The sequence below is a fragment of the Maylandia zebra genome, linkage group LG2, assembly GCF_041146795.1.
Source record: "Maylandia zebra isolate NMK-2024a linkage group LG2, Mzebra_GT3a, whole genome shotgun sequence".
Classification (NCBI taxonomy): Eukaryota; Metazoa; Chordata; class Actinopteri; order Cichliformes; family Cichlidae; genus Maylandia; species Maylandia zebra.
Genome location: NC_135168.1, coordinates 42633218 through 42659222, shown reverse-complemented (window position 1 = coordinate 42659222; position 26005 = coordinate 42633218). Strand labels below are relative to the sequence as shown.

The 26005-nt window shown below is 39.7% G+C and overlaps 1 protein-coding gene across 2 annotated transcripts in view; it reads left to right on the top strand.

Annotated features, from left to right (window-relative positions):
- pcdh11 (protocadherin 11) overlaps positions 1-26005 on the top strand; it is a 157893-nt gene that overhangs the window by 21145 nt on the left and 110743 nt on the right. Inside the window, exon 4 of one of the 2 annotated variants that reach the window (XM_004545517.5) lies at positions 302-2397. The exons of the other annotated variant lie outside the window; for it this stretch is intronic. Coding sequence (XP_004545574.1) covers positions 302-385 — 84 coding nt within the window. The 3' untranslated portion in view covers positions 386-2397. Of the gene's footprint in view, positions 1-301; positions 2398-26005 lie in introns of those variants that run through there. 2 annotated transcript variants of the gene reach the window in all.

The following is a 26005-nucleotide window of genomic DNA, read 5'->3' as shown; positions in this document are numbered from 1 at the left end:
ATTGGATGAGATTGCATGCTCTGATAAGTACAGGAAAATGCACAAATGTGTGATACCTGTAGCATTCTTCAAGGAAACCTGACAAGATAATGACTTGATTGCCAGCCGTACCTTGAAGAATGCTTTATTTTTTATTTTTTTATTTTTATTTTTTTAAATATCATCCACACTCTTTTTGGAGTTTTCTTTAATCAGTGTTCAACGTAGCCTCACACTGATAAGGCTACAGCATAGGCTGCTCAGAGCTCAATGATATTGTAACTACAATCTCCCTATATCTGTCTGTCTCTCTATATTTCAGGAGATGGCACTGAAACCACCACACTATGGCACACTCTGTGGCACAGGTACAGCTCGCTCCCACAGGATTAAAATCAATCTCTAGCTCCCAAAAGAGAGAAAAGAAAGAAAAAAGAGAGAGGGAGAGGGCAGAGGGAGGAAAGGAGGAAGGCAAGAACTGAAGAGGTGAAAACAAGTACTTTACTGCCTCTACCGCCTCAAACCACACCTCTTCACACAATTGAGCGAAAAGATGAATTTAGAGGGGGGGGGAAGGGGAGTCTCAGAAAAGAACAGACAATGCTTCATGTTGCTGCCTGAAACTTGACAAAGCCCTTCATGTGAATCTGTTGGAAGTTGGAAATGCTTTACTGAGTCCTCTGCTATTATTTACCTTTGTCAGTGGGGATGATATTGTATGCCCCATACCCTCCTCAAAAAATGTCCCACTCCAGCACCCACTCTGTAAAATAGGTGTCAAATACAGTCAGTAGATCTGTAAAGTATGTTTATATGTATGTATGTATATCTATCACAGAGTTGATGGTGTTTATATTTATTGATTGCCTTTTATTTGCTTTGTTTTCAAAACTGCCTGGTGGCCATTTTTATTTTCCTACTTTCTATTTTTTGTATCATTTGATGTTGCTCTATCTGGGCTTGCTCATGGAACTAATGACTTTTAATATATTTATGCTGCAAAGCCTATGATCTGTAGGCTTCCATTAGTATTGAGCCCGCTCACAGTGTATCATGTCTGTCACCCTTTGCCTCGTTTATTTCCACTTTTGCAACTGATTACATTGTTGGTGACAAGTGTGGCTGATGTTGCAGATGCATGCATGGCCCTACAATACCAACAGATTCGCAGTGCTTTTTAGCTGTGCTACCGTTCGCCATGCTGTTATTACACTGGTAGAAATGGTAGGACAAGTTTAATACTTTGAGCTAAGCCACAATCACAAGGGACTAACTGCTGGGGTTATAATCAAAAGCTGTTTATGTAGGGCAGATTTGAAGAGCACTAAGCCTAACCTTTTGTGTGTCGCTTACTATTTCGAAGTCAGAACTGATTTAACTGTTGGGACCCATATTAAAATGACTCCAGATGGTAGGGGAAAAAAATCATAATTATAATCCTCTGGCAGTCATTAATATTTCTTGGGTTCAAGCAAAAAGTGCTTCACTTTGTACACTTATTTACACTGAAAAAAAGAGAAACGTATTTTCTGATGAGAACAACACTGAACACCAAAATAAATAGGTACTCCAGGATTGAGTTTAAAAACAAGCAATAAGTTAAGATTTGATTTTAAAAAAATCCACTATGATGCACTTAATACTTATTATTCAGAGCAACGCTTTTTTCTACTTTTTCTCCACTCATAGGACCACCATGACACATTATGTCTTATTGAATCATTTCTACCATGCACACCAGTAACTGGCTCGATGGGTTTGCAGCGTTATTGTTCAATAATCCTGTTAATTGATAAGCTAAACGTCTTTAATAGGTAAGGCCTAAAAGGCAACTTCAGTACAGAAATATAAACATAGAATTAGAGTAATTAAAATGGACAAAGTCTGTGTAGTCAGTTAGAAATGTGCGGCTTGACTTGGGTAGGTGCTGTTTTCCCTCCTATATATAGTTAAATGAAATGACTGCACAGACAAGATGCCTTTTTTTCATTTTGTTCCAGTCTTTGATCTGTCATGGTTGTACAGGCTGTGTCCATTTTAAAGCTTTTAATTTTATGTGTGTCACCTCTTTGTAAGGCAGGTTGTTATTATTTAAGGAGGTATATTCATGTAATTATGGTATCAAATGTATTCACTACTGCGTAGGAGCCACAGTATGAAATATACATAGCATCCTAGCACTGTGTAATAATTAGATTTGCCTGATCTTTGGGGAAAAGACAAAAAAAAAAACATGCAGGGGAAAGCTTTTGTCCTTGTAAGGGAGACAGAAACCTCACTTTTATTCAATGTGAAGTACAATATGCACCTTACATGATCTTTGTAATTGACTTTGATTTGCCAGTGTGGAGAAAACTGTAAATGTTTTGTTTATGTATGTGTGCGCTTCTGAAATTTATTAAAGTCTTTTGCATTGTATTGCATATTTCGATGACTCTTCTTATTCATTGTTTTAAGCATCCAATATTAGTTTACATCACACAGTTTTCTGCACACGATGCCGTGTCTGCCTGATGAGAACAGTGAGACTATAATGAGGCCAGCACATGTTGTAGAATAATTTGTTGTTTTTCTCATATACACTTAGTTGGTAACATTAAGTATTGGTAAAACAGGCTGTGGCCTGTAAAAAATATATGTAGCTGTGTTGGTTGAGGCAGCATTAACAGGTCAATTTCAGCCACAGAAAAACACCCATACATTTCTTCTACATTTTGCAACAGTATAGCATTTAAATAGGCAAAAGAAACAAAAAACAATGATTTATATCGCTAATTAGGAACAGATTACAGATAAATAAGTTATGGAAATCTCGAGAAGAACGCATCCTTTGAAGTGCAGAGACAGAAAACAGCCAAACAGGAGCTTTTTTTGGACCGACACTTTTTTTTTAAAATTTATCTTCCTTCCATGAGAGCTGATAATGATCATTTGATAAAGATAACTCAGCTATTATGATGTACAGTAGGGCACGAAAACAGGGGTTTACACATCTGAGAGAGACTGATGCTAGAAAGTACAATAACCACTGCTCAAACATTGTGTTATGTGCTGTTTATGCGGATTTGATCCAAAAATACAGACTTGAAAGACATAAAACAAAGTCTGAGTCGAGACAACAGAAAATGTTTAATTGCTTATCAGAGTTACTTCATAGTTTGAAACCAAGCGAGCTAATCAGTTCCCGTGGGGAAAGTGTCCTTGGTGATTTGAGAAAGTGGTGCACACTCAAGAAAAGCGTTCTCCAATGGAGAGTGCATAAATGTCAACTTTCTATTAATAGATAAATGTAAACCTGATAAATGCATCGTCTTGGCGTAAAAACAGAGAGCGTAGATAGATAATAAGGTAGATGTATCTCTTTGAGGAACACAAATTCAGCTTGATTTTTTTCTTTCATATATAATTAGGCAATACATGTTTTCAGATGAACCATAAATAAATTTAACAGCCAACCATTAATGAGTATTGACATTTGTTCATGAGTGGTATGTGTTAGATGGAGTTTTCTCCAGCGTCTTGGTGCAAAGTCCAAATTAAGAAGGAAGAAAGAAACAAGAAAAGGAAATTTATTCAGTGGATGCTGGGTTCTAGCTCTGTCTGTGAATCACTGTTTTTCTTTGTTTGTTTTTTTGTTTTTTGGTTGTTAGAAAAGGCACACAAAATCCAGTGCTTTTATCTTTTTACATGGCTATTAAAGCTTGCCCCATAGCTACATTACAGCGTGTCACTGAGCAAAGCATTAGCAGAGTTTCTTTGTTGACATATTGATTCATGATTTATGAGACGGCAGTGTTCAATTTCATTTACCAGGCCAGGAAGCAAGTTATATGTACTAAGTTTGATTACTTATTGTATAATGCAATGATACGTTTGCAGCTGGAGCATCATATATATGGACCAACATGCTGGGCTTTACACAGACACACATGCGGCCAGTGGTTATGTTCGTGGAGAGGCTTGCTAAATGCCCTTCATTAAATTATATGGATATGTTTCTTTTTCCACTTTGTTTGCTTAATCATTTAGACAGTGGCTTCTTATTTTCCTGTAATGTCAGCTATTCACTTCGTTATTTAAGATTGCATCCTAATAACTAGTTGGGAATACTTCACAATACTCAGAAAGTATGTGTGAAGTTTGTTATACCAGACAAAGATTGCATAGCTGGCCCAGTGACTTTCCTCAACCTTGAGAATGCATGCAATCAGTGCAATCAGTACATCAGCCCTGTTATCAGTTCTTTGCCTCTAATAAATGTAACATAAAACTAAAGCATGTCTGTTATTTATGTGGTTAAGATTGCAAAGGAGTAACTGAGTAGGCAAAAACCATTACACATTGATTTTACAAGTCACTCACGTTCTCTTCTGGGATCATTGATATCCGCTGTAGACGGTATAAAATTACAATTCAAGATTACAGATTTTTAAACCAAGTTCACTTTTTAAATGGTGAATTGGTGAATTCTGAGGATGGTATTGCATATATTTGATGTCTTTTTATGTTATAGAGAATAACACAGGTTAAAGTGAAGGCATTTAATAGTTTGGTTGTCTTTGGGGAGGTGTAGGTCAATTTAACAAGCAGCAAGCATGCTCAGGGTATGATGTGAAGTTGTCCTGAAGCAAAACTGACTGTGTAAGCAGAGGCTATTTATGCATGTGCTGTGCAGTGGTGCAGGAAACAAGAAGATGCTGTGTTTTTTTTTTTTTTTTCTGTTGCACTCCACTCAAGGCAACACTCCACACAATTGCTGCCAAATCTCTGCCAAACTGAATAATTCAATCATCCCCCATAGCTGCAGTGGTCTATCTACCTTTGTGTGTGCAACAATCAAATCAGTGTGGAAGCCTGCCGTGTGGTTCTTTCTGAGACACTGAGTAGCTCTACAGCCCGGAGATTGTTTTCATTGAAAACAATTGTGTTGATTAAACGAGGTGTGACTGTGGAGCAGGCATCTGAAGAACATCGATTGCTTGTACAATTGTTTGTTCCTTGTTAAAAGTGTGATCTAAAACAGTGGACGCCGTTAGTGTGCAAGGAGCATATGGTTGGCTGGTGTGCCCTTAAGACAGTTAGTGTGCTTCTGTATTTCCAAAAATATCCCAGGTAAAGAAATCCATTGTGATCGCTTGTGTGGGCTTAATAATGCCTTTTGATTAATGACCACATAAAATTCTTAAATCACAGTTTCGGGTGGGTTAACATGGCTTTATCAGGACCTGATTTATATTATTCTTTTTATTGCATTTTATCTTTTGTGAATGTACATTACTTCATACAGATAAATGATCTTTACAACATTTTTCAGCAGATAGCAGCCTTCCCATTTCCCTTATCCCACAATTCTTTGAGGTACTCGTGTGGATTCAAGCTTTGCTTAGCTCTAATTCCCCTGTAAAAAAAAAAGAGTACTGTAAAGATTAGGCAAAATGTAAAATTGTTATTCTGTTTTATATGTTTGGCATAGCTGGACTGGCCATCTGGCATATTTATTTATTTTTATAACAGTATAAAAAATGAAAGGTGATGGATTGGCCAGATGCTAGCAGATGTGTAAAAATAACTTAGTTGTTTGGTGGTGGCTATGGCGGAGCTGCCACAAGAGGCCAGGTGGATGAGGGAAAGGAGAAGCAGCAGGAGGAGAGACCCAAGGTGGCCGCTGGTCCGAGTGTCAGGTGAACTGAACTTCAGGTAAGAAGTATGACCTGCAGTCTGGGTCGGATTTAAACCAAGTTTAGGTGGAGTTTATTTTCGTTGTGCTGACTTTTTACAGTCAGTTAAAATAACTCGTACTGCGTGGTAGCTAGCATGACGGAGTTTCTACAGCTGGGTGGGTGCTATGATGTTACTGATAGTGAACTTTATTTTATTCATAAGGTTAGTTAGTAGAGTTGCCAACCGTCCCCTAAAAAGAGAAAATATTACGCGTTTCAAATTGAGGTGAAAAGGAACACAGTTTGTCCCGTACTTCAGCTACAATGGAAAAAGACACAAAACTGGAGTTTTTCTCTGTCTTTACGCTGCAGCTGCCTCTTCTCTCATTCAATCATGAAATTGATCAATGATTAGCTGATCGGCTTTTCTCTGTTGTTTGTTTATCGCCCACTTTGCGCCAGAAAGAGGAAACCAGCGGATGTCGCGCTAAACAACAGCAGCACGTTTAAGCTTGATCAGCTGTTGTTAGAATTTATTTAATATTAATTTCTAGTATCAGCTGATGTTTGCTGGAGCCACAGCTGTAAAAGCTGCTGGTCATTATGTCGGTTTGGTTATCTGGTGAGAGGGAAACATGAAGATGAAACCAGGAGATGTCCTTACTAAATCATCAGAGCTGAACAGGTGATGGAGAAACAGGTTTACCTTTTAGATGACATGAATAAGTTGAAGGGAAGTTATGAACTGTTTCTGAGAGACAAATAACACCAGGATCCTTTCTGTGTAGCTGACAGCTGGTAACTGTGCAGGGGCGGGTCTAGCAAAGCTTTGCCAGGGTGCAGGTGGGGCATTAGTAGGGAGAGGGGGGCACAAAGAAATACTTTTCTTTCTTATTCTCATTTAAAATATCTAGCTTTTATTAAATAATTATCTGAATCTTACAACCAAAGTTTTTATCTGATGTACAACTTATAGAAATCATACATAGACCAACAAGACAGTTTAAATCACTGTCACAACAGCCTTCGTTTTCAATCAAAGGCTTTATGAGTTTTCCTATAATACCTGGTGGGCCGGTCTCTAGTCAACATGCCCGGGCCGATTTTTTGTCCTAGTCCAGCCCTGATGTTTGGGTTTTTTTCTTTATCAGTTTTCGCTACCTGTTGTGGACATCTGTAAAAAAAAAAAAAAAAACCACTCACATAAAGGCTGTTTGAGTTTAAATTAGTTCCTCATTACCAGCCACAGCAGTGTGCTGATACAGAGTAAAATCAAAAGTGCTGGAGTCATTTCATCTCATTTGGTGTAATTTAACTACAAGAAAGGTTTTCCTCAAAACGATTTGGAGTCAAATGTCATATTCTGCAAGTAGCTTCACACAGTACTGTTTTTAGAAGATGTAAAATATGATTCGCAGCAGTGAGCAGATTTTTTCCTGCATCTTCTGTCACAGAGGATTTTATCTGTGGACAATGGTTTAAATAAATTGGGTTCTAATTTGCCACTGATATTATCTGGTGAATGGTCATTAGTGTTATTGTTCTTTAACTACTTTTAGTGTTCATTGTAGTTTACTGTTGCTGTTGTGTTTTGTTTTCTTTCCTGTTAATGCAATAATGTCAGGGCATGCAGTCTGGGAAGTGTGTAGCTGTGATGGAGCGGGTGTGATCATTGGTGCTGGTGTCTTCCCATTGTGAGAGAATTAATAGTTTTACTTTTTTTAAAGCATACAGTAGAATACCTGCATGCCAATCTATTGTGCTATTTCATTGCCACTTCTCACTATGGATCACTGTTTAATACTATGTGATGCTGTCAAAATTGTGCGAAGCAGATATTCTTTTCTGAAATGTAGCTGGGTTGCTTGACTGATGGCATGTAATGACTGGTGATATGCAAATCAGGGTTCAGCTGTCTGGATCTGAACACTACTCTTTTTGAAAGAGACTAACAATACTTCGTGTGACAAAAACAACCACTCCTAGGAATAATGTCTTCGCTCAAGAGAATTAGTCAGTGTTAAGGATGTTGTCATGGCAAGATGCATGAATTTTTGCAAGCTGAAGGTGGCCAGACTAGAAGGCGGCAACTTAAAGACAATGTCCAAGGAAGGCTATGTCTGTGCTCCCCTTAATCCTGGTAATCCTCCTGCAGGATTCTTGATTTGCTTTTGTAAAAGAGATTGGGAGATGATAAGATGCTCGTCCGCCTCCTTAGAATAGCTGATAATCTGGTTTGAACAGAGGAATGAGGGGGTATTTAGCTTGCCTTAACATTTGCCCAAGCAGATGGCGCTGACGGGGGAAGGCACAACCTTAACCTTCATCCCCCTCCCTCTCTGCTTGGTCTACTTTGAGGGGGAAAAAAAGAACAGTGGGATGATAATCAATGTTGTTTATTTTGCTGCTTGACTCTTTAAGTACTTTCAGCCAGATTATAGGCTTTTGCAGGGGATAATCAGGAGACCGCAGACAATTGCTTTTTTCCCATCCTGACAGTATCCCCCCACGAATGCGTAAAGAAGGCGATTTAAAGTAGATGCCAACTCTTAATTCCTGATTAGTCCCATTGCAAACCCTGTTAAAATTAACTGGACACTGCGCTAATCACTACATTTTGAACACTTGCTGTTCTGGTGCAGTGGACATACCGTATCCAGTGAGTAAGACGACTTCCCACAAGTGATAAATCCATTAACACTCCCTTTTGAGGCTTTTTCCTCAGTGTGGTTACACACAAACACACTATGAACCCCCAGAAAGTTCTTGAGGGTAATTGTAACACTTCAGGACTGAACCACTAGTGGGCTGACGTATTATAAAAAGAGACAGAGACAAGCCAAGGTCCCATCAAAGTTTTAAGGTAATTTAAAAAAAGCCAGTAAACAGCCAATATTAAAAATAATACATGTTAAGACTCTCTTCTCCCTGAAAATTGTAAGTATACAATTTAACTGTTAAAAAAAGGAGCAACAGTAACTTCTTTTGGTTTTTGGACTGCAATATCTTCAGTAGCATTTATGTAAGCTGTAAGCATGATGGCATGTAATCCATTAAGTCATTTATATTGGTTCCCTAAGTCTACCTCTCTACACTTAATACCTCTGGCAATCTTCTCAGCTTGGACTGGACACCTGCAACAAAAGCATTTGAAGAAATGAGATCAGCCCATTGACTAATTAGAACTGTGCACGGCATATGCGAGCGGAAGGACTATTTAACTAAAGCATTTGTTGCATCCATTTTTTTTCTTTGTCTCTGCAGTTGTGTGCTATAACAGGATATTGTGCATAGCTGTCAGGCTCAGTCTGGTGTAGAAGCACAAAAGACAAGCAGCCCAGAATCCATCCTACTCAAACATGTACACGGTGCAAAGTTAATCCACATATACACAATGACATGCTGATTGTCTTTGTGCGCTCTCACTTCATCCAGACACAAGCAAAATAGTCAAGCGCTCTCGAACAAGCCTTTTGAGGGGAACGGTCATTTTCAAAACAATTTGCATGAGACACACAAACATTATACATTGTAATTGCACCTATCAGCACAGCTTGATATCTTTGTGTGATACTTGCTGTAATTGATGCAGTTATTGCATTTGTTTCTTCTCGTCTGTGCTGTGCTATTTAAGTGCTTCCTCGTAATAAAAATGTATTCAATGTGATGTGCTTGAAAGCTGATGTCAGCAAGGAGGTATGTACAGAACCATTAACAGAGAATATTAGATGGTGAACCACATAAAGCTAATGCTAGGCTGTGGTAACACGCATCATGCAGCTCATACTAATTGCTTGGACCTTTCCGTGTACCAGAGTTAAGACGTCGCTGGCTCTTTGAGGTTCACAAAAACAAAACAGAACACATCAGTGCCTTTAACTTAACTTTTTGACCCAATGCCTTCAGAAACGGCTTTTATTATGCAGCAGCTAGCACTGAAAACTTTAGCTCCAGTGCTTGGAAACATATGCCACAATAAGAAAAGGAAAGAGACCAAGATCTTGAAATGCAAAAGGATAATAGAATCAAGGAAAAGTCTTCTTTAGTAATGTGTGAGAAAGTCACAAATTGGCACACAGAATTTCAATGCATACAGTATTCAAAAACAGCAGCAAGCCATTCCCAAGATCAGTCATACTATTTTATAGTATTCTGACAGTGTCTGTATTTTTTGAATGGCAAGAGACTCTTTATAAAATGATAAGGTTTCATGTCAGACACTTGTGCTTAACACTCACCTTTTAAGATAAAACTGCTGTTAAGACTGCATTATAATTGTGTTATGACTGTGTTATAAACTAAAAAAATAAGTATAACAGAACGCTTTTACTCTATTTGCATTTTGTGCTCTGTTTCTCTTGAGCTAATGAAACCAAAAGGTAGGAGTTTGTACACATAAATTTGAACATCTTAGTGTCATACAGTACTGATCTTACAGAATGTCCACAATATATCTTTTTATATACACTTTTCAGCAAAAGAAATGGAATGGCACAACTTAGATTACCTGTAATCCACACATATAGATATGCACTCCCTGTGATGGAGCAGACATGTGTTCCAACCCAGAAATAATGGACAACACTTCAATGACTTCAGTGAATTGTGCCGACCTTTTTGTATTGTGTGGATGATTGTGTGATGCTCCCTCAGATAATGACTGTGCCCTACTTTGACTTTGAGGCAATGACCTGAAATAAGGCACACAAGTGAAATCTGAGTCTCGATGAACCTGGAAGTGATTAAGGTCACCCAGACACACCACATTTGTTTGCCGGGTGACTCACATCAGCCGATGTCTGCAAATCATTTGGGAGTGCATTGTGGGAATCCTTTCCAATGCAAACAGTGACCAGCACGCTTAGGAAGACTTTCAGAATGATTGGTACTCCTGTATAAGTTTGATACAAGTCCATTCTGAGTTCAACTCTACAGATATACGAGTTTGTTTTTTTGTTTGTTGTCAGAGCACCACTTTCTGAATGTTTTTTCCTGAAAACTATAGTTTGTGACATACTTCTTAGACTGTCCAACAATATTAGCAATATGATGAGAGTGCAAAGCATCAAAACATGCAGTGACTCATGAGAATACTATTGCTATGCATTAGCTCTGGACACTGACTCGACAAAGGTAGACTTACTTACTCAGAAAAGTTAAGAAAGGGCTTTATTAGTGCAAGTGCACAGCAAAGTACAGTGGCAGTGAGTCAATGAAAGTTTTTTTTAGGAATATAAAGATACATCCAAGTACTTAAGTATGCATCACATATAGGGAAGTAAAACATCAAGCAAATGAAGACATCACAAAAGATGATGCATTACTGAATCTTGCATTCATCTCAACTTAACTCTATTCAGCGCTTTGATACATTATTTAACAAAGTGACTGAAAAGGCTGAGTTGCAGACTCTGAGTCTCACTGACATGATGCACATATGACTTTGGGGAAAACATGGATAACATGAGATCATGTCTACCTCTTGAGGGAAGGGTGCACTGCGTGGATCTCTGGCTTGTTTTTGTGCCTTGCTATTCTGCTGGGGATCAGTAAACAGATTCTTGCAACAGCCATGGTAAAAAAATAAATAAATAAAAAACTATTCTTCCTCTGCTGTGTATGTAAATCAGAGTAGGGGGATGTAATGAAATAATGAATTCTCCCTATTTTTTTTTTTTTTTTTTTTTTTTTTTTTTACAAGAGGGACTTATGGGACTCACTATATTTAGATAGAACAAAGAGATTGCCAGCGGTGTCCAATCTCTCTAGTTAAGTTGTGGAGTTTTAGCCAACTTGTCAATGAAGAACTGCTTACTTCAATGCTTAAAGACATGCTGGGTAAAAATGGAGCTCTGTGCCTCCCTCCAGACAATTTCAATTAAGCCTCTGTGGGGCTCAAAGAATAGATGTGTCAATAGATGGTAATTTTTTCACCTTAATAGATTACGGATGTTATCAGTAAGATCACTGGAGTTGATTCTGAGTTATGTGCAGTGTGTATTGTATTGGCTACATGCATAGCAAGCCTGTAAGATGACCCGCCCTGCCAGCAAGAATTGCTTTGTCACTCAGACAAATACGGCAGATGAATGCTCAGCATGATGCTGGGTTATTTGTCATCTGGTGTTCTCTTTCTAATGGGTTTACTGTTTATGATCCAGGTCAGAGAAGGACAAAGCACTCCACACCAGAAGTTACAGCACAATCTTAAGAAAGATCACTCGATAGAGCCTAAACTCTCAACTTTTTAAACTGTTTTATTATTCCCACTCTACTTATCAACTTAACCTCCAGCAAAATATAATCATTTTTGCTTTTTATACTCATTCTAAACTGCTTGGGGTTTTCTCTTCAGTAAGTGGGGTCTTTACCTTAAAATATATAATATTTTAAGGTAAATATTATAAACACCCAGCTCACCCCTGCAGGCGGTTTATCTTTCAAGCTCGGGTCCTCTACCAGAGGCCTGGGAGCTTGAGGGTCCTGCGCAGTATCTTAGCTGTTCCCAGGACTGCGCTCTTCTGGACAGAGATCTCCGATGTTGTTCCCAGGATCTGCTGGAGCCACTCGCCTAGCTTGGGAGTCACCACACCTAGTGCTCTGATTACCACGGGGACCACCGTTACCTTCACCCTCCACATCCTCTCGAGCTCTTCTCTGAGCCCTTGGTATTTCTCTTTATCTGCCGGTGGTACATACCGTGCAGGGGCTTGTCCTTCCATGATGGTTCCTTGTCTCCCTCCTCTTTCTTGGGTTTCTGCTGCCTGAGGTATTCACTGAGCACGCTGTCAGTTGGGGCCATCTTCTCAATGTATTCTTGGATGTTCGTTTTCTCATCCTGGACTGTGGTGCTGACACTCACCAGTCCCCGGGCCCCTTTCCGCTTAGCGTACAGCCTCAGGGTGCTGGACTTGGGGTGATACCCTCCATGCATGGTAAGGAGCTTTCTTGCTCCGTGACTTCTATCTCCTCCTTTGGCCAACTTATTATACCAGCTGAGTACCTGATCACGGGCATATATATATATATATACATTTATACATATATATATATATATATATATATATATATATATATACAGTGGGGCAAAAAAGTATTTAGTCAGCCACCGATTGTGCAAGTTCCCCCACTTAAAATGATGACAGAGGTCAGTAATTTGCACCAGAGGTACACTTCAACTGTGAGAGACAGAATGTGAAAAAAAATCCATGAATTCACATGGTAGGATTTGTAAAGAATTTATTTGTAAATTAGGGTGGAAAATAAGTATTTGGTCACCTCAAACATGGAAAATCTCTGGCTCTCACAGACCTGTAACGTCTTCTGTAAGAAGCTTTTCTGTCCCCCACTCGTTACCTGTATGAATGGCACCTGTTTGAACTCATCATCTGTATAAACACCTGTCCACAGCCTCAAACAGTCAGACTCCAAACTCCGCCATGGCCAAGACCAAAGAGCTTTCGAAGGACACCAGGAAAAGTATTGTAGACCTGCACCAGACTGGGAAGAGTGAATCTACAATAGGCAAGCAGCTTGGTGTGAAAAAATCAACTGTGGGAGCAATCATCAGAAAATGGAAGACATACAAGACCACTGATAATCTCCCTCGATCTGGGGCTCCACGCAAGATCTCATCCCGTGGGGTCAAAATGATCATGAGAACGGTGAGCAAAGATCCCAGAACCACACGGGGGGACCTGGTGAATGACCTGCAGAGAGCTGGGACCAAAGTAACAAAGGTCACCATCAGTAACACACTACAACGGCAGGGAATCAAATCCCGCAGTGCCAGACGTGTTCCGCTGCTGAAGCCAGTGCATGTCCAGGCCCGTCTGAAGTTTGCCAGAGAGCACATGGATGATACAGCAGAGGATTGGGAGAATGTCATGTGGTCAGATGAAACCAAAGTAGAACTTTTTGGTATAAACTCAACTCGTCGTGTTTGGAGGAAGAAGAATACTGAGTTGCATCCCAAGAACACCATACCTACTGTGAAGCATGGGGGTGGAAACATCATGCTATGGGGCTGTTTTTCTGCCAAGGGGACAGGACGACTGATCCGTGTTAAGGACAGAATGAATGGGGCCATGTATCGTGAGATTTTGAGCCAAAACCTCCTTCCATCAGTGAGAACTTTGAAGATGAAACGAGGCTGGGTCTTCCAACATGACAATGATCCAAAACACACCGCCCGGGCAACAAAGGAGTGGCTCCGTAAGAAGCATTTGAAAGTCCTGGAGTGGCCTAGCCAGTCTCCAAACCTCAACCCCATAGAAAATCTGTGGCGGGAGTTGAGTTGAAAGTCCGTGTTGCTCGGCGACAGCCCCAAAACGTCACTGCTCTTGAGAAGATCTGCATGGAGGAATGGGCCAAAATACCAGCTACTGTGTGTGCAAACCTGGTAAAGACCTATAGTAAACGTTTGACCTCTGTTATTGCTAACAAAGGTTATGTTACAAAGTATTGAGTTGTATTTTTGTTATTGACCAAATACTTATTTTCCACCCTGATTTACGAATAAATTCTTTACAAATCCTACCATGTGGATTCATGGATTTTTTTTTTCACATTCTGTCTCTCACAGTTGAAGTGTACCTCTGGTGCAAATTACTGACCTCTGTCATCATTTTAGGTGGGGGAACTTGCACAATCGGTGGCTGACTAAATACTTTTTTGCCCCACTGTGTATATATATATATATATATACATAGGACATTCAATTCAATTCGGTTCAATTTTCATTTATAGAGTGCCAAATCAAAACAACAGTCGCCTCAAGGCGCTTTATACTGTAAGGTAGACCCTGCAATAATACATACTAGCTTAGGACGGTTTATTTTGTAGTCACTAAGAACTGCTTAACCATGATTTTATTTGACCGAAACTCTGTTAGGGATATGGGTTTATCCCCGTCATTTACTGTAACACCATCATCTCACATATTTTTAATATAACATTTAACCTTGAAAATATGATACTGCAGATGCAGAGAGACAGAATCTTTGCAAAGTCAGATATTTTCATCCTTACCAAGTAGGAAGGGGGAGTAATGCTGCCATGTTTGCCTTTTGGAGATAACACCTCAGAGGTCATTTGAATGACTTGTTGTAATGTGGGTCACATCAAACACACCAGGAAACCAACTTCCTGACATGTGAGATTTTTACTCTTTTGCATTTTTTTTTTTTTTACTATCGTTATATTATTACATAGCTGTGACTGGTGGAGTGCAATGCCACACATATGGGGCTTGGTGATAACACAAGAGGCTTTACACATCAGGTTTGTTCAATATTAAAGTTATAGAGACTTCCCGTTATCCCTCCATTAGATTTCTCATAAAATAAAATTTAAAAAAAAAAATGTTACAGAAATGGAGCCCATAATCGTATCCTTAACATTCAGGATTAGAATTCCTCCAAAACTAACTGTCCTTGACTACTTTAAAGGAAAACATGAAAGGCGGTGCATGTCAAGACACACATTCCCCAGCAACGTGAAGATTCTTGGCTCTTATCTGTTTGATTTTGCACTTAGGGATTTTTTCTTCATCTTTTCTCTTCAAACATCAAGTGCCAAAGTCATTTACATGTGCTAGGGGCAACCAGAGTTAAAACACAGACATACAACTTACTGCTGTCTAGAGGCAGTGTATGAAGAAAATAAGGAAGTTGTAAGGGATAGGTAAAATAAGGCAGCAGAGGAAGAGTAAAATGAAAGGAAGGTGAGGAGGAAGGGAGGAGAAAGAGAATGAGAGAAATGAGGACAGTAGGAGGTGAGTGCAGTGAAACACAGAGAGGGTAATTCAATTTGACTAAAACTCTGTCGCTTCATACAACAGGGGATTGGCCTAACCACCAAAATGAATTAAAATTCATGAACTTTTGAAGAGAGAGCTGCCAGCAGGAAGTGGAGAGGATGAGACACAGTTAAAGCAGATATTATTTTTTTCTAATTACAAATAAATGAAGCTATTAGTTTACCTTAAATTAAAAGCAGAAGGGTTCCCTGAGAGATATGCGATCCCATGTGTAAGTCATTTAACACTGATTGGGCCCCTATTGAGCTATATAAGTCTCTGTGAAAGTATCTGTCTATGTGAAAAAATACCTTTTGGCTATAAAGAAGTGAAACTTTTAGCCTGTTAGCAATTCCATCCTCTATATAATATAATCGTATACCGAGTCACATGTCTGCACGGTGGAATTTGGCATAGACAGAACACACGCAGCCGATTATTTGTAATGCTTCCCAAACCAGACAATCAAAAGAAAATCCAGTGTTTGACTTTGATCCATGCACAATATAAATAACTAATTTATCAATTGTGCTTAAAGAGGCATACAATGGGCAGAACAGAGAACATTGTGTAGCCGGGATAATCCCTTAGAAGATTTATCCTGACGTTGCCTTGAGGGGAATAGTGGGAGCAAGAAGCAGATCCTATTCCCTCACTCTCTGTCTCTCTATCTCTGTGTCTCTGGATACATAGCCACTATCTCAGCTCCTGATCAGCCCTATTTAGTTATATTGCATTGTGTTCTTTGATATTCCAGTTAATCCGTCAAGTGAAGAGATTTAAGCTAAGATTACAATGATTCAATGAACTTTTGATTACTTGTGTCTGTAGCCCTATGGCATTTTCTTGATGCGCTGTATGTGCGTTCATATGCATTTGTTTGCTCGTATGTGTTAAGTGTGGGCGACTTTGACTGTTCCGCGTTAGAGTAGCAAGAGGATTGGAGTGATGTATCGATGGTCTGAAGCTAGACGGCTTCTCTCAGGGTACTCTGGGGCTATAGTAGGTGGTTCTAAATGTGAATAGTAGCGCAGATACATATTGTCTAAGAGTTTAATTTAGCCTAAGAGTTGTTGTTTGTTTTTATTCTAATCGTTGTTTTTATTCCAATTGTCTCGATGTAAAGATGAAATCACAGGCTTCCACTTTACGACTGCCCGGGCTCCCCAAATTTAGTATGCGAGCTTTAATCCAAGGTGAGCTCTCATGCCTGGGAACCACACAAACAAGCCAGCATAGATTTGGATAACATCTGTTTTCAGTTTTCTATCAGTTGGAGCATTCTGTATGTGCAATTACTTGAACCAATCACATGCAAAAGCTTTTTCAATCTGGCTCCTTGAGTGCTGTCACTAGTTATTACAGTGTGTGCTGTTTAGCAAAAGTGCTTTTGCAGTTTGAAGAGCATCCCAAGATATTAGTGGCATCTAATTGCATTACCTGGAGGAGACTGATGGCGCCAGTTAAAATGGCTGGAACCTTCTCAGACTGTGTTGAGGGCAAGTGCTTCTTTACAACTTATACTACATGTTTCTGACTGGAATCTTTTGTCGACTAAGTGATATTCTGACAGCTTTAAGCCTCCACTCGCCTCACCAAATACCCTTATTCCCTCAGCAATCATACATCTTACCATTAATCCACTTTCATCCATGTGAAACTAAAACAATGACAGAATGATAATGGCAGCTAATGTGGCCACATTTTGATTGCGCAAGTCAGTTTTGTTCTCATTAACTTATTCTGAATTGATTCATGCATTCATGCTTGTTTACCTAGCAATAGTGTAAAATGTCCCTGCAGTGCAATCCATATTCAAGCAGGCCAGCTGTGAGGCTTTCTGCAGCACTTGTCCATTTAAGCTCCAAAAAAGCCAGATTGTTTTCTTGGTTTTTCAGCGTTCAATTGCTTCTAAATAACCCTTGATCAAATCTTTACATCTTTTCAACAATCCATTACACTGCTGACATTTTTCATGCATAATGTGCATAACAGAGATCTCCAAGTGGCTTCTCTTTGGCAAGGTGACAAAAATGCCTTTTTAAAATGTAGACTTTCCATAAGAATACAAAAAAAGTCATCTTGTGGGCAGCTCAACATCATTTTCCAAAGAAGCCACAGGCAAATTTTTATGACTGAGAAGACAATAAGGTGAAAACTGCCGAGTGACCCTCATGGGATGTGTCTCTAGCCCCTTCTGTCTTCCACTTCTAGATTTAGAAGGGACTGGAGGGGTTTTTAATGCACAGTCCTCACACAGTCCAGTGGGACTCTCATCTTGGGAATAGCATGCCAGTTTTATAGAGCAGGGAGTGGCAGTGGAGAGAGACAAGGGTCCTTAGAGACGCCTGGATGTTTTCCATATTAAACTGAAGAGAACACGACTTAAGATCTCACTAGTGAAATGACTCATTTTCAATGTGAAAATGCCAGTTAAATGATATGGAAATTAGCATAATTATGGAAACTGTGACATATCTAGGTCTGTTGTTGGGCTGAGATTTTATCCCACTTATACTATCCTACTCCCTTTCTTAGTCTCTTTTTTCACTTCCCACCTACACGTTCCTCTAATCATTTCCCACCCTCACTTTTCCCCTGGACCCTTTTTGCACCACCACCCTTCTCACTAATTCCCCAACCTCTAACTCCCTGTTTTCTCTCACTCACTTCCTACAGAGAGTAAAATATCCATGGGCAGTTTAATCACATTAATATGAGCAAAGGATGTGAGGTAATAAATCGCTTCTTTCTCTCAATGAGCCATAAGAGGTGGTGATAAAAAACAACTTTTCTGTTGTTGTGCGCTTTTGCCTTGCAATGTGAAAAGAAGCTGTGTTTGAAGTTCAGATTAGTCTTCAGGGAGTCCCACCTATTGGGACTGTTAACCTTTAGCCATTCAGCCATAAAACAAGTGAGTTCCATTAAAATACATAATGCATGAAGGCCGAGATTGCATGCCATTGATCAGCACTTGAATAAATTGAGTTGAAATCTTATTAACATAACCAGTTACACATAAAGTGAGATGAATAAAGTGCACTATAACACCTGCAAAAATTAGCTACCATCAACCACAGTTTGTGATGGTTGAGGTGGTCAGGCTAACTGAAGCTAATTTAAAAATAAATTGTAATGAGCTATAATTCCAGCTATTTGTGCAGTGAGATGCTGGAGTTTTAGTCACAGTTTGTTTTCCTTTTTTTTTTTTAATCTTTTTTTTTAACATATTAGTCTGGATTGAAATGTCCTTTTTCTATACAGTACACACTCAGAGATCAGGCTGTGACCCTTTCTTCGATTTAATTCTGGAAAATGATTCCTCTGTATCACGACAGCAGAGGTTCACTTCGAGCAAGTAACACCGTTACATTCTTTTTCACCTTTTACTCTCTGTGTAACTAGAAATTGTTAATGTTTCATTGTTGTTTATTGTTTGTTCTTTTGGCTGGGTTTGAAAAGTTACCATGAGATATGCACACGAGCTGTTTAGCGCGGTGCAGCGTGGCCTCCAAGGCAGCTTTGACTCATGGCGCCTGGCTGCTTCAGATGTGGTAACAAAGATTGCTTCCCCCTCCTCCCCCGACAACCACACGACACTCTTTAAAGCATGAGCATGTTCCTCCTTTTAACGCAATTAAGAGATGGCTTGTCATCTTGACAGGTTGCCTTCATCTCCTTAAATGCGTGCATGCTACAGCAATAAGTCTTTACGGTACTGAAACACCACATTACTTTTTTTTTCACCATTTTTGTTTTCATGTCTCAGACTCCCTGTCTCTCTTGTATTAGGAATAATTGGGGCAATTAATTCAGGTGGATGCCCATTACGCCATATGTGTTTTCAGATTAAGTGCGGAAAAGGCTCTGTCGCCTGACCCCATGCAGACTAGGAGATGACCCAAATTGAAGCATGTTTCCTCCCACCCAAAGCTCCCCCTTCCCTCCCAGATTTCCCCTCCGACACCCGACATCCCGACGTCCCCACCCCCCTTCCGGTCCCATGCCAGCATCTCAACAACAATGCCAGAGAACGCCTGCCAATGGTGGCAGCTCCTTAATGAAATAGTAATTGTGACTGTGACTTGCATGCATCAGTTGCTTTCCTGTTCCGTTCTGTTTCATTGCACAATACAGACAGGAGTCTACTGAGTTCCAGCTTCGTAATTTCATTAATGCTCAGTGTTGCACCTCTGCGCATGGTTTGTTTTCATTACTACTTTACATTAGCCGTGATTGCATTGCCTTATTGTTTGCAGACGTAATATTTTAAGACATGCAGTTTATACATAAAGTCTACCGCAGAGTCTACAACATGTGTCTGTTGTAGAGTGACAAATAAAGTGTGGTATGCAAGAAGCAAGATCGAATATTGCCTAAAAATTGGCACAGCAAGTTTTCCGTGGTATGGTGGTGGTAACAGCTGTTCAGAGAGACACGAGAGCATGGAAATATTTAAGATCAATATATCTTTGATTTCACTGGGAGTCTATAACGGGCCTCCAATTGTACGCTTCATTACTGGACACAGGGGCCTAGAGTGCTGACCAATCCCACCTAATGAAAACAAATGCACTTGCAACCTGAAGAAAAGAAACACACTACACTGCAGTTAACATTCCACTGTCATTTTGTATGAGAACTGCGGCTGTAGTATATCCTGAACGGCAGACCTAGCAACTCAAGTGTGTCATTATGTGTGGGCAGGGAGAAGGAAAGCCAAAAAGTGCTCTAATTGCAGACTTCTGCTGAAACTAAAAAACAGATTCTATCTATCTATCTATCTATCTATCTATCTATCTATCTATCTATCTATCTATCTATCTATCGTTACAGTATTAAACTATTCTTTCATGCAGATGTTCATAAATGGTAGTGTCGTTCATCAGAGCACAAATGAGATCAGGACTATTATTTCCAAAGTGCCCATGCTGATCTGACATCAGTTTTAGCTTCAGATCATGTTGAAAATGGAAGAAAAACAAGGACATATTTAGTGATCCTAGATCAGCGTACTTTCTCTGAGGTGTTTGATGAGAGCAGCTCCAGATTAGATTAGAAGCCTTACCCTGATGAAGGTAATCCATCATCTTGTAAGCAGGAAAGAAATTATGACAATTTAGTTCCAGCAAGTCTGTCAGAAGCTCTTAGCTTTTAGTTTCTAGCGTTGCGTAACTACAAACAGAATAAAGAAGTACAAATGAAGGCTGGTGGCTCGACATGTTTTATAAAACTTGGGGGATTTTGATTTGTGACCATGACAGAGATTGAAAATACATCATACGCTGAAAGTACCTCTTTTCTCTTTCCTGCTTTTTGTTTCTCTGTTTCACCTTTTGCCTTACCACTGCAGGCAAAACAAAATGCGTGCCGCTTCCATTTCATCTGCTAAACTTGGAGATAAAACACGTATAAAACTGGATGTTTTTTGAATGTTTCACCACTTTATTCCAGTTTGTGAGACGACAACGTCTTTGAACTTGATTTCCCCCCCAACGGTGCAAGTGCTGTGTAGCCCATGAAGTAAGCCTTCTTACTGGGCACTGAGGGAACGAGCTGATCAGCCTCTCAACACAAATCTTTTGTTTTTGTTATTCATGTCATATTTCTGTCAGGTGTGGCAGCTCATCAAGCTGAAATAATGAGGCCACATTCCATGATTAGTGACAGACTCTTTAGATATTTATGTGACAGTAAACTGTTTCCTTTGTCAGACAGTTGGTTCTTGTCATTATTTCACCAAAGATCCTATTTTCTTTTTTTAATTATTATTATTCTTATTATTTGTGTTGCTCACAAGCAGTGGCATTTCTCACCACAGCACTCCTTTTGCAGGACTACAATACCCCCTCTCCCCCGTCTCCCATAAATAATTAAATAAATAAATAAATGTATACTGTCGGTTGAAGTCATAAATCCAGAAACCACTTTATAAGTGGGCGTATTAATTTAATTGAGGCAGAATCTGTTTTGTGACATGAAAGATTAATGTGGGTGGAGAGTTTTAGCAGCTTAGGAGTTTAAATGTTTATGCATTTTTTGGTTTTATAATTCCTAATACCCATTAAGTGACATTAAATAATGTAATTTGAATAGCAATTTAAGTATTCCAGGATGACGTTTTACTTTGCTCCCGCGGCACAGTCGTAGCATAAGGTGTTTACTGCTTGAAAAACAATACCTGTATATCTCTGACACAGCACCGTTATTACGCTTCACACTGTTCTCAATTAGACTGAAAGTATGATACTGATAAAGGTGATCAGTGAGTGTCTCAAACATATCACAAATGGTGTGGTAAGAAAAGCCAAGCCACATATTTATTCAAGTGAATCCAAAAAAAGTGCAGGTTTTGGATGAACTCTTTGTATGCTGCCTGCACAGACAACAGCTTGACAGTTGGTTTCAAAGAACATCTCAGCACCTGAAGGGAGGTGTGCAAGGAAGGGGAGAATCACAAAAGTGGTTCACTCATGCACATCACACTGTTCTTGTTTTTATTAATTCCCACTGTACATCTCTGCAGCACTTAAAACAGACTTTAGCTAGCACCCTCTAACTCGCATCAAAGTCAGCACTTGTTTATTGTGTCAGCTTTAGTAATAGACATTTGCCCAAACAACTGACAGTAACATTCCTTATGCAAAATAGGCAAGAGTGAATTTCCATTGTTCTCGCTGTAGGGTGGTACTGGTTTCGCATCAATTTACAGGGGAAAGAAAGGAGATTATGAAATTTCAAATCTGAAAACGGTAAATGATATAGAAGAAAACCCTTTGTGTCCACACAGATGTTTGTTTGGATAGATTTTCTCTAGTTCTAATAATTTGCTTTGCTGTTTTACAACACTTTGCACCCAGGAATTTTCTTTATAGGTGACAACTCCTGTTTCAATAATAGCTGATTTGAAGCTGATCCCTTCATTTTGCCGCATATGACACGTTAAAACTTAATTAACTCTCCGTCCGCCATAATGAGGAGTGTGATGTGTGAGTTGAGTGCCAATAAGGCGCAGTGGGGAGAGCTCGGCAAAAAAAAAAATAAAAAAATCACACTAATTTAAATAATTGACATTATACATGCTGTGTTGAATAAATAATTAAATAAATAAATAACACCTCTGGATCATAGCTTGGGTTTCTCATTAGAAGGCAAACTGTGCAACTCCGTGCTCAGGAATGAAAGTCAAGTGAAGCAATTGCAATAATTACAGCAGCAAGAAAAGTCTGTGCCTGTTGGGAAGGGTATAGGGGCTTCATGGAAGGCAATGAGGAGGGAGGCGCCGGCTGTCTACAGGTGCCTCTGATTAAGGGTAATCTGGCTAGCCCTCCCCTTTTTTATCTCTGCAACAAGCCCTGCTGCTTCTGGGTGCCTTGAGCTCCGTAGCTGCCTGGCGTAATGAGCTCCAAAGCCACACAGTAGATGCCCTGCAGGACAGTCCCTACAGAGCTATAATGAGCACTCCAGTGTACCAATTCGTGCTCCCCACCAAGGGGCCCTAGAAGCCAGCCTTCATTCAGACATGGGTGGGCATGGCTTGTTCACCAAACCTTCAATAGCCACCTTTCACTTCAACTCCCTTTCCAAGGTAATGGCATCCCATCTGGACTTAGTGTGATGCCGTTGCGTGTGTGGTATGAGGAATGGCAACATCGAGATCGGAGTGTAAGTCAGAGGCGGCGATAGAGATTGAGCTGCTGCAAAAATAGAGAGGAGGCAGGACATCAGAATAGAGTGCCAGGTAAAGAGTGAGGACAGCTGAAGTAGCTGGGGATAGAAAAAAAAGGTAAATGAAGGTAGAGGGATAGAGAGTACTATAACTGACAGATAGAGTGAGCATAAGAGAAGGAGCGGAAGGTGAATTGTAAAATGAGGGAGCTGCCCAGTTAGATGGGAGACAGAGGGGTGGAGAGAAAGAGAGAGGAGTATCCTGGTATAATGAGGTCTATGGAGGAGGGTGGGTAAAGAGAGGAGGGGGTGTCAGAGTCCAAGGTGAGATAGTGGAAGAGCAGGAGAGTGAGAGAGAGTGAAAGAGAAAGAGAGGCTCTTTTGCCAAACAGCGGTCCCTCTGTTGGTGCTGGGGTGTATCTGTGTGTTTAAGAAACTGCACTGCTGTGCTTTTGCTCTCTTAAACAACCAGGAGGTAGGTGAGAGGATCGACGGGCCTGACCACAGAGCAGGGCTTTGAAGCTGCCTCACGCTGCGAGAAACTGTATTGGATTTAGAGAGACTGCCTTTCAAAATGAAAAAGCGGAGAATGAAAGACAAAAGAAATGGAAAACTAAAATAGAGAAAATATTACAAGAGAATAAAAAGAAATATGCATTATGCATGAAGTATTCCTCATACATGCACTTTCTGCAGTTATCACTAAAAGATTAGCATAACAATTAACATTTTATAATGGCCTACATGCCAGTAGCAAGATGGGGATGAAGAACATGATGTGGGATTATTCGCCATCATTATGTGGCCATAAACAATTTTCAGGGCTAGGAAAGATTCTGTTTATTTTTCAAATTAGTTGTCTTTTGCATCAAAGCCTTGTATTTTCCTGCATTTTGCATTTGTGGATGTGCTTCTCTGCGTGAACGCCTGCGCGTGTGTGTGTGTGTTCTAAGATGTTTGTGAAGTCCACAAGTAAAAAGGCCCTCATCATCTTTCATCTGTGCTGCATTTATTCTACAGTAGCAGTGCAGCAGCTGTTGCAGCTATATTTTTTTCTCCTTTTTTCCCCCTCCACACGTATTTTGTATTGCGTATAAAATCTTGTGCATCTTCAAATAGCACGTTGTCAGATCACCAGTTGTACCTACTGGCAACTGAAAAGAATACGTTATCATTGTCTGAAGAAATACGCTTGGGAGGAGAGTAAGTGTACAGCATTGTATACAGATACACAATAGACACCGTCAAATGAGTAACTTTTTTATACTACAACAGCTACATCTGTATCAGAAAGGATTAGCATGGCGGGAAGGATTGGACAGTGTGTCTTATTTTAATTGCTGTGTATTTTAAATAAATTCCCAATGCTTTTCTTCTTGAATAGAACCTCTGTGGGGACAGAAACTGTCTTTTCTGAATACGGTTCCATATGGGAATAAGGATTACATTATTATTATTATCTTGTGAGGGATTAAGGATTTGTCTCATTTTGTCCCAGTGAGTAGTGTTGCCCTGCAAAATACAACTAAATCACAACACAGTGTAACAAAATACATATACTTAGTTTTATTTTTTTAATAACAGCATCTCATGCATGGAAAACCAGTAACATTTTTCTAAAAAAGATACTGAAATTAAAAACGACATTCGGGCTCAGTTTTCAATCCATCATAGAGGACAGATCAGTGAAATTTCCTGTTATCTAAATGCGCAGCTTGACATTTTATTTTTGCTGTCATATTATTCTGTGTTACATCAATGTCATCCTATTGTTGGGAACACGTGATAAAGAGCAATGCCAAGCAGTAGACGTGTCTATATGAGAACTATGCAACACGTTTTAGCTTAAGAATGGAAGGAGTGTTCGCTTTCTACTGCACATCTAAAATGTACACAAATTGGTATCATTACTTGTTTCACATGGGTCACTTGGCACCAGTGCAGTATTAACCGAGAGGACACCAGAACAAAGCGCCGCCCACAGCCACAATTGACCTTTGGGGTTCTGATCTCTTAATGTGTTTCTCTGTGTTGGTGCTGATAAAGCTTTTCTTTTCCTCTGTCCAAATCTATAAAGGTTTTTTTTTTCAAAGATGCTGGCAATGCGAAGTGGGAGACACAAATACCCTCTCCATTCCACGGTCATAATCTCTGCCTCTGCCATCGATAGCTCTAATAGGTGTTTAGAAGGCCTTGTATGTGTCTCCATTTGATAGCCTGCTAATGGTTCGACATGTCATTCAGAGAAAATGTTTTGTGTTGAGTGGGCGGGATGGAAGCAAGATCAGAATTCACCACAGGAGGCCTTGGCTGAACAACTGAAACATGTAATCAAAAGCCCCCCAAATAAACCCCAACCCCCAAATCTTGTAAAACAGAGTATTTTCACTAAGTTAATCTATATTCCCACCTGAAAGAGATGAAAAGATGTGCATTCATGCTCAAAACACCCAAGTTATTTTGTTATGGCTATCTGGTAATTGTCAGGGCAGCCTCTTTTAAGAAAGTCCCTTTTAAATTATTGAATCTGCCAAACGATTCACTGCTACATTTAGTCACTGTAATTATGAACTCACCACCCCAGCATAATACTGTGTTTTTGTGTATTTGACAAGCCATGTGTGATTGTGTGGTGATTCAAAAAAGTTTAAAGCCAGTTCTCAAATGTACACTTTGTACCATGTTAGATCTAAAAAGAGAGACGTTGGTGTCGGCGATGTGATTAGCTTCAGTCCCAGTTGGGCTGCAGAGAATGGAATACATTAGTTGACTAGTAGATATGTGAATTATATAATATTAGATTGATGTGTCCAATTGGATTTAAATGACAGTTATATTGTGTCTAAATCATATTTAAAACTGAGTGTCATATTGGATTCACAAGAGCAGACAGTCTCCC